At 37.0% G+C, this 12202-nt stretch overlaps 1 protein-coding gene across 4 annotated transcripts in view; it reads left to right on the top strand.

Moving 5' to 3' along the window:
• The window catches only part of SEMA3A (semaphorin 3A), a 338890-nt gene that overhangs the window by 233435 nt on the left and 93253 nt on the right, over window positions 1-12202 (top strand). For 3 of the 4 annotated variants that reach the window (XM_074869850.1, XM_074869853.1, XM_074869851.1), the window contains exon 5: window positions 3229-3348. The exons of the other annotated variant lie outside the window; for it this stretch is intronic. In XM_074869850.1, the coding sequence (XP_074725951.1) occupies window positions 3229-3348 (120 nt within the window). The remainder of the gene's footprint in view (window positions 1-3228; window positions 3349-12202) is intronic. 4 annotated transcript variants of the gene reach the window in all.

Raw genomic sequence — 12202 nt, forward strand, 5'->3', positions numbered from 1 at the left:
GAGTCTGAGCAAATCATTCAAAGCTGTTGAAGTTGGTGTATTTCAGATCTATGGGAAGCTTTTTTGTTGCAGAGTCTCATAAACCAGGAAAACCTAAGATTTACCATCACAAAGAACTCTTGCTAAGTTCAGAATATCAAACACACAGGTACAACATTTCCACACATGATGCTGTACCTGTGCAGCTGTTTTTGAGCACAATTAGTCAAAGGAAGGAATCTGATTACTCTGCAATTGAAGTCAATGCGTCTGTTGTATTGTTCCAGGGAGAATAGCACCGTCTCCCAGGCAGGGCAGAAACTTCACTTTGAACTTCCTGAGTTGACAAGGGCTTAAATCAGAACTGTAACGTTACTTTGATGTCATTTATTGTGGTTTAATACCCCTCTTTATTTATTTTTTTACAACCATGTAAAATGTATAAAGAAACCTAATCTGTTAGGGAGGTGTACGAGAATTTACTGAATAGACCTTAATGGTTCCTTTATGCAGCTATAAAACACAGGGAAGCTATAAGAGCAGTCTGAACTGGACTAGGAACTTTAAATGTTATATAAATTTATTTGTCATAGTCAAAGGTTTATTGTTGTAGTATTTACCTTCCCTATTGTTTAACTCGGTTGTGTCTTTCTCAGACATCTGTGGTAAAAATATGTTGTACAAGGAATTAAGGAGAGTTTAAAAGCAGGGATGAATAAGCCAAATCTGCTTTTGGAAATATATTATAAATCTGGAGTAACTTTAGTGATATTAATGCATTTTTGCTACTACCAATCCTGAACACTTGAAACATAAATATGGCTATGATAGAGTTAATTCCCCCTCCCCCCCATAGGCTAATCTGGAATAATTCAGTGAAGCTGATGATAGAATTTTTCTTAATTTCCATCCACAGAAATCAAAGAAGACTGCCCCTAAATTAAGTAGGGTTTTCCATCTCACCTTTAAAGCATTAGCTATCTAAAACCTTCTTGCTGTATATTATAGATAAGCAGCTGAACAGCATTTAGCGAGTCCATACAGTCACAGGTGGCGTGTTGCTGTAAATCAGAATAGCTCCTCTGAAATCAGCACAATCTGTTTTGATTCACACTGGCTGCGGGTCTAGCCCATGTGCTCACAGCATTTTGCAAAGGTATGTGTCCACTGGTCTCGAACATTTCATGTTCCTCAGGTAGACAATTTCTGAAAGCTTTAATAAAGCATAGTAGTAGACCACAAAGACATTTTTAAAATCATGATACATCAAACCAGACAAGGCAAAGAACAGTCCTACTGAAATTTGGCCAGATGCAACTCTGAGAAAATTCTGAATTATTTAATAATGCACAAATCATTGGTCAGTTTTAATTTATGTAGAGTCAAAGTCAGATGCTCTGTCTGAAACACAGAATATCAGAGTTTAAGAAAGGATCTATTTCAGTTTTGTTCATTTTTAATGTTACATGAATTTGCAGCATTTCCCCATTTTTATTCTTGCAGGCATTGCATTATTTACATTCTTTAATGGTTTTTCCATAGTTCTTTTATTAAAAGGAACAAAGGACAACAGCATTAAGAACACTATCGAAACATACATTGTAGTTTTGATGATTTATGACAGGTATTTGCCTAGTACCCTACCACTGTGACAGTGGAAAGCAGTCTCTGGATACATATAATAAATATATGTTCATGTTTATACATGTGTGGGAGGAAGAATATGTATGCACCAGAAATTGTGTGTGTTTTATTAAAAAAGATCAGAAAGGAAAGAATTAAGAGAGACCCGTGGTAACATCCATCTCTGTTTCTTTCGATTTTCTGTTGGATTACCTTAACTATCTCTATGTTTTCTCTTCCATCTCAATTGGAAAGATAACTTAATTTATCAGCAGTAAGCCAAGGACGTAGTAAGATTCTGTATGCTTTTCTCTGGATGCTCTTTTTAATACATACCATTATCTATCACACAGATAAACAACAAAATTGGAAGAACAATGTTGTTTCAGTACAGTCCTTTGTGTAAGGCATGGAATCAGTATTTTATCTGTGTAAATTCATTGCTTTTCCCTGTGGTGGCCTAAGGCACGCCTCAGATTGCACATGCATTTTCCTGGCAAACCATTGTTCTGTGTTTGAAAGTTTCTGGTTTAATTAGCAAGCAAGTTACAGAGATGGATGATGCCAGTCGAAGAGATTTCTGTGGAGGCAGTAGCTCAGGTGTTATTTCCATGGGCCCTGGTCCACTTGGAGAGGTACAGCTGAGTGTTGTACCAAAAAAGTCATCAAATATGCATAGAAAAGTTTCCTTCATTTTTAACACAAACTTTAATGCAAATAACTATTTTATTTCAATGTTCTTATTCTTCTCCTATTTAAATTCTATTATTTGTAATTGTCAGTAGACTGATTTGCAGCCATTGACATACTTCTTTTCACTGTTAGACCTGATTGAAACAAAAAGATAAACAGAAAAAGTTCACATCTTGACTATCAGGTTAGACATTTCCATTTTAATAACATTAGGCATTATTAATGACATTTTTGTTAACAGATAGCAGATAATGTTTGTACTAGGGACTATTAGTGTTGCTACTAAGTTTTTATAGAATTACTCATGATGGATCATTTACTTAGGTAGAAAGTGTAAAGTCCAAGTCTTGGAAAGCTTACATCCTAGGGGCTGTCAATAATTGCATTAGAGTTTAGCATATGCATTCATCTTTGTAAAACTGGCCCTTAAACACAGACAGTGGGGGTGAGGCAGCATTCATATTATTGTTAGAAATGTTATGTCAATGATTTGGTTTTCATCAACTCCTTCCATCTGGCCCATCTTTCTTCTAATTGTTACTTAATTGAATACAAGCAAACAGTTGGTCCATTTTTCTTCATTATTTCATTCTGACACATTTCTATAAATGGGTTTTGTCTTACAAACATGGCAATAGCATAAATTACAAAGATAAAACATGCCTGAAACAGAAATTAGATATTTTTTTTATGTAGTCTTTTCTTCAGGGGTGGATGCTTTATTAAATGGCAACCAAAGATATTTAAATGAGAAACTAAATCAGGCTATTTATTAAATGCTTAGCAATAAACAAGCTTATAAACAGCATGAAATGATCACGCTTCTAAAATCTGTTCATTCAGCCATACATCCCTAACACAGAAGAGTTCCCATTAGTCATAATCACTGAATTAACTCTGTGGATACATTTTTTTTCCCCCTTTTCTTTTCAGAGAGAATGTGCTAATTTCATCAAGGTGCTTAAGGCTTACAACCAAACCCACTTGTACGCTTGTGGAACAGGGGCTTTTCATCCAGTCTGCACCTATATTGAAGTTGGAAGCCATCCTGAGGTAAACTATCTTAAAACAATATTTTTCTTTTTCTTCTTTTTAATCTTTATTGGTGTTTAGCCATGATCTCTTCCTGCCAAAATGCACTCTCAATAGTTTCTGTGGCTTGGTGAGTGGATCTGGTAAAACCTGCTCCTGAATCAGGTGCTGATGTGCTGATTGATAAATCACAGCAGAATCTGTACTTTTCTCCCCTACACAGCATCTTTTTCCCCCAGGGGCTTAAATAAATATGAATAAGCTCACCTTACCAGGTTCATGAAGTTAAAAGCACGCTCCTTTTTTTTTGGTCAGGACAGACACCAGCTATAAGAAGGATAGTTCAGCTTCTGTGTTTATTCTGGGGCCAACTCTGTTCTTTAGTCTCCTGCTAGTCAGTACACTCTGACACCACGGCAGCTTTCTCCCAGCTGGGAATTAAAATAGTGTCACACATTCATAAACCCCACTTCTCAGATTTGTCCTAACACGGTGACAGTTTTTTGTATGTGAACTAGGTTTTGTTTCCTTACTTTTTATTGAAAAATAAATCACTTTTCCTCTCTCTCTTCCCCCATTGTTTAAAATCTGTAGCTTGGTGATTTTTGCTTAGTGTTGCAGAAATCTTGAAGTAGCTCTTGTACTGTTTTGTCAGTGATCGTCATAACTAAATAGATAAGCATGGTCTTCCCTGGTGAAAAACAGTGTCACTCACAGAAAGGAATGGGACTATGCTGGTTTTCGTGGCTGAAGATTTGACTAGAATGTCTCTGTGCTCCATTTCAAAACTTTTTCTCTCCAGAAAAGCCAATCTTTTTTTTTCCTGTTAAGATGAGTATGTAATATAGATTAGTCCACTTCAGTTTGTTTTGAGTCTGGCTTACCTGAGTATTGCTCGATGGACTGTTTCAATTTAGCAGCCAGACTCTTGATGTGTTTTCAGCAGTCACTAATTTACGGGTATGTTTTACGGGTGAATCCATAGCTGTGTTACTTGTAGCTTCTGAGATCATGAAAGAATAGCTCTTTCAAGTTACCTTATGGTTTTGCAATCCATGTTTGCAGGTTTCCCTGAAAATAAAGACATCTTTGTTAAATGAATGAGGACTCAGTTATTTTAAGATTAGAATTAACAGATCTTTTGAGTGTTGACTTTATAGTCTGGGAACCATTTTTCCCTATCAAAATGTCTTTTGATATTTGAAACATGAGTCTTTAAAATGTTCTAAGCATAAGGTTTTGAAGGGATAAAAGAGCTGCAAAGTAGAAAGGGTTTTTCTCATATTCTTTAATGCTTTATTCCAGAATGCATTCTTGGCAATTAGTGATTGTCTCTTGACCACACACAGTATGTCATTGCTTACTGCATTAAACAGATTCTCTGCTTCCTGAGATCCATTTGGGAATTGGTAGACATATTAATTAACTCTAGTTCCGTAAGATGTGTGTCAATCAATTCTTGGCTATCTGCCAAGTGAATCTATCTGCAGAGAGATAGCTGGTATGAGGTCATTTACTTCTACATTTGGCTGGTTTATGACTGTACCATAAAACTAACACACACTTTATCAAGGATTTATAGAAAGGATGATCAGAGATGAGAGGCCAGATCCAACCTTGGTTTAACATTCTGGATTTTGAAGTCAATGATGTGTTTGGCCCTGGAGCTGAAAGAGGATGTTTGGTTTAGCTTGTTTTTAGCAGTCCCTAACTATAAACAAAACCTAAATTGTTGTTTTCTTTGGTCATGTATGCAGTAAGTTTGTTAGTCCCCCTGTGCCTGAATCATTCTCATGACGCTTGGTTTCATCTTCGCAAACCAGGGAAGTCAGGAGTATGTTTATCTGAACTGCCTCAGACACTGTTAGCTTTTGATTTCCTTTTCATACATAAACTGTGAGTGAAATCATCTTCACCTGCCCTTCAAGTGGCACAAATTTCTGTATCCCCTGGACAGTGGTGCAGGAGGGGTCACTGCCTTCTCAGACCGGATCTGCCCATGCAGAGAGAAAGTGGGGCAGGTGGGAGGCAGCAGTACCCACCACTTCTCAGGCTTTGACAAATCTGACAGTCAGCCTGTCTTCTGTCCCTTACAAAGGTGAAAATCAGATGAATAAATTAATTTATCAGATTTACATTGAAAGATAATCTGGCCTGTCTCTGTCTCTCACTTAGAGCCTGCTCCTTCCTCTTCCTTTCTCATACCACCTAGCCAGGAATTTCAAATGTGCGTCTCCTCCGGGAGCTGGGGAAGAGGAGGGTGCTTGATTGACAGTAGCTATTAGAGACACCACGAATGGGGGGTGGGGGGGTGGTATACAATATGAACCCCTGCACCCCTGCACACTGCATCTGTGAGAGCCAGATGGCTTACGTTGTCATGTCAGACAGCAGCACTGGACGTGTCAAAGGGCTACTGCTTCTGTATCATGTATAGTTTATACCTCCCTAGCATACTAAAATAGGTAAAAACTATAAGCGAAGGCAAGTGGTTGATTTTGAGTTAAAAAATTGCCATCTGAAACATTTCCTGAAGATTCATTTTCTGCCACACTTGTGGAAAATTAACAGACTTCACCATCTGCTTATTTATTTTTCAAGCACTTAGAGAGGTAAATGTGAACTGATTAGGGGAATTGTCAGGGAATGTACCTACTGTCTAATAAGATTGCTTGTTTATGTGAGCTCTCAATATAATCCACCTGCCTGAGTCCAGTGGAGGAGAGGAAATTAGTGTGTGCCAAAGTGAGGAGAATGGAGAAGTGAAATTTAAAGAAAAGAGTGGCAAGCGATAGAGGAGGCACTGGAAGCGATTGGAGTAGGCTGCAGGAGGCTGGAACATGGTACAATTTTTATGACTGGGGAAAGGAAATAAATTACTTTGTGTGACAGTCATAAAGTAATGGGAATATGAATTGTTATATCTGTTGAATATCTCTTCAATATGAAGCAGCGTATCACAGCCTAATTCCATACTTGAATAAAACCATTTCTAGTGATGAAACTAGGCAGGTCGAATTGAGTTTGATGAAGTACAGTATCAGAAATAATAATAAAAAGGTAAAAGGATATGAGTAGCATGCTGTGCATCTGATTAAAAATGATCTGCGCAAATGTATACAACCTAATATGTTGTGAATTACACCGCAGTCTGCGGAGTAAAGCAGACTAATCTTCACTTAAATCCATTCCAGATGTGTAAGTGAATAACCATGGTATTTAGAGAGAAGAATAAAGTTAATGTTTGAATAGACTTTAAGCCATGAGTAAGCAGGAAAGAACATATTTAGAGAGAACGTAGCATGTGTATATGCAGAAAATACCTGCGGAGAGCCTAATTTAAAGCTTGAGATCATCATCCATTGGGGAGGCTATATATATGTACTTTCACTGAATGGGGCAAACTGGCGCATATGCAGATGTCTATATTGTATATGCATGCGTTTAGGTGAGATGACCTAACACAGACACCTACACCAACTTCAGGGATCCGGGGTTAGGCAACATGTGGCATTGTCTCTACATAACGCAATATAATCCAAGAAACTAATTACCAGACAAAACAAGAAAGTAATTAGTAAAGCTATGTTCTGCTCCCACTGACTTCTGAGGAAACAGGATTGGATGTGTAGGAATGTTGTACTTAACAGTTGCAAAATTACACAAGTCAGATCTGTGCTTGAAAGGAACAAATCCAACAGCAGGGAGACACAGAGGTGCATTAAACCCACTAGAAAATCACAACAGGATGCAGAATGCACCTGCCTGTGCAAGCCTGAGCAGGGGGAAGGACCCCTGGTCCCTTTCCCCAGGGCTCCCTTTGGGGTAGTTTGTGTGAACCAGCAGGGAACAGTCCTGTTTAGGAAAGAACAGGATTTTCCATTTACTTAACCCTTACATACAGGTGGAGGTATAGAGAATGCCCTATAGAACCTTTTTTTAAATGCTCAGACTGGCGTTGCAAGAGCTGTACAAAATTGTTTGCCAGATCCTCAGCAGGAATATATTAGGTTTTCTTCAACAGAGGTAAATCAATAGACACTGTCTGAAGAACTAACCCGGCTTCTTTCTTTGTCTCCTAATTCCAAATTTCTTGTCATTGTCTAATAGATTAAGACTCATTTTTAACTGGATGAACTTAAAAGATCTGGGATCACTTTACTTGCAGGTTATTTCTCATTCTTAATCAATAAAGAAGCTCTAAATTTAGTTCAGATTTATGGTGTACATAAAACATTAAGTTATTGCATATGAAGTTATATTACGCTACCACCTGTAACATATTTGCTTTTTCCGGACTCTGTGTATTTTACAAATCTTTGGTTCAACTCATAAAATTTTGCTGAATTATACTTTCCACTTTTTTTTATCCCTCCTCTACTTCACATTAGAAGAGGTCTACAGTGCATTTTCTAAGTAATGGATATCCTGTTCTGATACATTTATGCATCTTGTCTTTTTTGTTTGTATATATGTCTGTATATGTTATATATATGTATGCAGTGATGGAAGAGCAGTTTTTTCCCTAAGAGAATGACTTTGAAGGAACACATTACTTGAAGGACCAATGCTACTGTTGGTAGAAAACATGTTGTGTTTCATTATCTAACATAAAATTCAGGGTGAAACATTGACTTCAGTAGTAGCAGATGTGGCATAAATTGGCCTAACTTCATTGAAGACAGCAGAGCTGTGTCAGTTTACATCAGTTAAGATTCTGACCTGTGGTTTTCAAGTGAAACATTTGAGCAAATGATTTTTTAAGTTATGAATCACCTCAGGCTAATTTGCTTCCCTTTTATTTTTTTATTTTTAATTATACCTTTATATGGCATTTAGATGCTTACTAAGTATATAGAGAAAATGAAGGAAAAGGATACTGTGAAAAGATTATTCTCATTTGTGATATAACAATTGTGTGATAGAACTATTATTTGTGCCATGCTAGTTCTAAGCATCACTGCAATCACAGAGAAATGCCAATAAAGGGAGATCTAGTTTACAGATTGTAACAGCCTATTTTAGTTCAGAGGTGCTTTAACCTTTCAAACCACTAGATATCGTGTTACTATAGTACATGAAAATAAAACTGAAGAGCCAGATCTCTAGCTTATGTACAGGGTAAGTACCTTTTAGAGCACTTCTTTACATCACCTGGGTAGCTTTGCCATGGGAAAAAAGAATACATCTCTTAGATGTTTAAAGGCTGTTATGCTTCACCTTGTTTCATAAAAAGCAGGATAATGATTTCTGCTGTACTGGGAAATCCCAGGTACTAGACCTTTTTTCTGTATTGATGTTCTTGTCTGTGGAGGATGGCAGATAACAGGACAGTCAGTGTTAGGCACACATCTGTCCAGGCATCTCACAGGGTCAGTGGCCAAAATCACAAAATAAAGGGGCTTGATTCCTCTGGAGGCTGCTGGGTCTGCAGACCATCACTTCTGCTGCTCCACATGACATCGATTTCTAGTCCCTTTGGCTACCCTGTGTGAAAACTCTTTTCATAAACTCAGGCTTTTCACACATGTACAATTTACCTCCACTTGTTAAAAAGAATAAATCTTGCCATAGCTATAACCTTCTTAGCATTTTGGAAGTATATAGTTTTATATACAGTTATAAGTAGCTATATATAGCATATAATACTTTTTCCAAGCCACAGTTCACTATGACACTGGTAGGTAAGGGATATGCTGTGGGAACTTTCCAATAACCCAAAGACAATATTTACAAGCAGAGTACAGGGAAGGGACAGAGAACATAAATGTCCTTTTTTCATAAGACAATCAAAACAAGCCGGTTGTTCTGGTAAGGTCTAACAAATACTTCTGTAAGGAAACCAGAGTGTGTTGTTGGAAGCTCTGCACATTTTTAAGCGCTGTCATGCAGAAGCACGTATTTCTTACGGGCCGAGTGCCATGTCCCAAATGGCACCTCTTGTTATGTGGCATTATCTTGTGATAAAGTTATGGAAGTAGAAGGTCATCCTAAAGAGGTAACTTCATTTCCATTTAAAAATTTTTTTGAAAAACTCCATAAACCCCTTTGTAAATAGATATTTATCTGGTTCATTGTTAAATGCTATTATTTATGAAGGCCTGTCTTTGAATACACTGCAGATCTCTTTTGACTTTAGCTGTATTGTGAGCACTTGGTTTGTCAAAAGAGAAGTTAAGCCAGGAAAACTCAGATTTTTCAAAACTTCATCCTGTCATCCCCAAGCAAAATATAATTCCAATAAAAATTTATTTCCAGAGTAGCTCTTTCAAAGTAGGACTGTTAGGCTTTATGCGATAATTTAGCTGTCGGAATAGTTTAATTTATGAGGTAAACTTCTCTCAACTGAATAGCACACATGGCAGCAATGGCTGACATCTTTCCTACCCCTCACTGCTGGGAAAGTCTACACAGCTGCTATGGATATTTCATCTTCAGCAAAGTGAGACACTGAAGAGAAAAATTCTGAGAGATTTTTTCCAAGTACCTTATTTTAACAAGATAAGAATCAATTTTCTAATACAAATTATAATGCATATTAAACTTTTGATGTAAACCACATGGTTAAAAGTATAATAATATAAATTTGCAGCTACTGTTCATTATCCTGACATATCCAATTAAGAAGGACGTGCCTTTATGACAGCTGAATATCTGACAACTAGCTGATCCATTTGATCTTCCATTTACCAATGTAATGGTGTATTTATAAGAATAGAACTATTCCAAATCATAGGCATGCAAAGGATCTGGCTCAGTATGTTAAAATTCAGATGCAGTACAAATATCATTTGGGGGGGAAGGTATTTAGCAAAGGGGTCATGCTTTAATCATTGACAGGAAATGTGAACATCGTAGGTTTTCAGCTGTCATTTAATGCATTCAGTCCTGCCCTTGCATATTTCATAATTACACCTAAGCAATTTGGAATCTATTTATGTCTAAAGTGACAGAAAGTCAGTAATTATGTCTGAGGTTCACTCTGAGATTTACAAGTTGAACATTTACATGCAGGAAATGAAATCAAGTTTTAAACTATCACAAGTCAAAACAGTGCGGTTGGCTATTTTATTTCTTCACCTTTGTTCCTCAATCTACAGACTTACATGGTTTAGGCAAAATGGAAGCATGGTCCTTTAGTAAGTCATACAGATGGGAGGTATAAGATATGATGAGAAGCAGAACAAAGACATGGAATTTACAACCGTAAGGACCATTTGTTGCACAGCAGAAACCACTAATGAAACCCCTAGTATTATTCAAGTCTGACCAGTTCAGCTATTCAGGAACTCACTTTTGTTTAGGACTTGATAAATATATCCAAATTGCTATGGCAGACCTCCCAGTTCAATCTTGAGTAAAAAAAAAAAAAAAAAAAATCAAAAATCAACTCCAGAAGCATATTACTTTAATATTGCTTTATACATATGTTTTAAAGAAAATGTAAATGAAAGTCACCCCAGAAGTGATGTTCCCGCAGTCTGCAGTTTGGTTTTAATTGAAAACTTCCCTGAGATGAGAGAACTGGTAAGGGTATGGTCTGTAGAGAGCACTGGTGTTTCCGTTGATCTGATCTGGTCACTAGAGACATGCAATGACACAAATGAAGCTTGATAGTAGCAAGGTCCTGCATATTCTCCTCCACTGTTGAAAAAAACAACTTACACAAAGTAACTGTTAACACAGAATTTTTTTAGATTTTCTCAGTGCAAAAAGAGTCCAGTGTAAATGATAGTGTCAAGTTTGAACCCCCTGCCTCCTAATGAGAGAAATCTATGCGCTAGCATGCTTCCACTGAGATAACTGAGAAGACCATTGTTCCCTTACCATACATGGCTTTCGCCTTCTGTGGCTGAGAAATGCTGGTCGATTACAGTGGAGAACTGTATACAGTATGCCACAGCTGAGTGACTTCCATGAATAAGAAAGTAAAGCCAGTCAACATATTCATTAGATTCAAAGAAATGAGTCTCAGAACTGTGGGAAAACTTTTGTTATGCTGCTGGAGGAGAGAAAAAAAGAGTGAGATAGAAAGAGACCTCCATGAAAGTAAATTCGCAGAGTGGAGTGTACACACATGCACATGCAGAACCATTGAGTGGATCTTCACTTATACCACATGCAATGTCTTGCTTGTGCGTCCCTGTCATAAAACCATGGGTAACTTCGAATATGTTCAGATAATGAGTGAGTCAAGTTAAAGACACTCAGGATCTGGGTTTAATTTATTTTTTTTAAATGTGGAGTGTTTTTTTCTAGTACTAGTTGTCTTCAGTGGAGTTCTCTATGACTTATACTGGCATAACTAAGACAGAAGTTCACTCTTCATTTATATAGTCACAGAAAAAACATTATTTTTTAGCGTTGTTAGAGTGATGACTCAGAGTTTTGTGACTGCTTTCAGAAAATTAATTTTAGCAATGGCTACCAGAGAAGCTGAAAATACACCCAGTGTTTGCATTTGCATGTTCATTATTTCTCCTATCAATTAAAAGATGTTATGATGAATTATTTATTTCCACAATGTAAATATTTCCACTGCCACATGATCACCTTACTTTACCATGAGATGATACAGTTTTCCTAATTCATTACAGACTTAGATTGTACTTTTAAGAGAGATGTCAATCATATTAAGATGCTGATGCAATTTTCTGTGTGGGAATATTATGTTCATTCATCAACAGAGCCCATAATATTGCTAGTAGGCAGAAGTTCAGCATTTGCCTCTTGTTAGAGTAACAATTGAAAACATTAACCTAACTTCACAGCCATGCAACATATGCAAAATTTCATCCACACACCTCCCAAAACAAAAGACAAGTATGGCTAAATCCTTTGATCTCTCAACCAACAAGGGGGAGAAAAAAATAAA

Source organism: Strix uralensis, chromosome 5 (assembly GCF_047716275.1).
Source record: "Strix uralensis isolate ZFMK-TIS-50842 chromosome 5, bStrUra1, whole genome shotgun sequence".
Lineage (NCBI taxonomy): Eukaryota > Metazoa > Chordata > Aves > Strigiformes > Strigidae > Strix > Strix uralensis.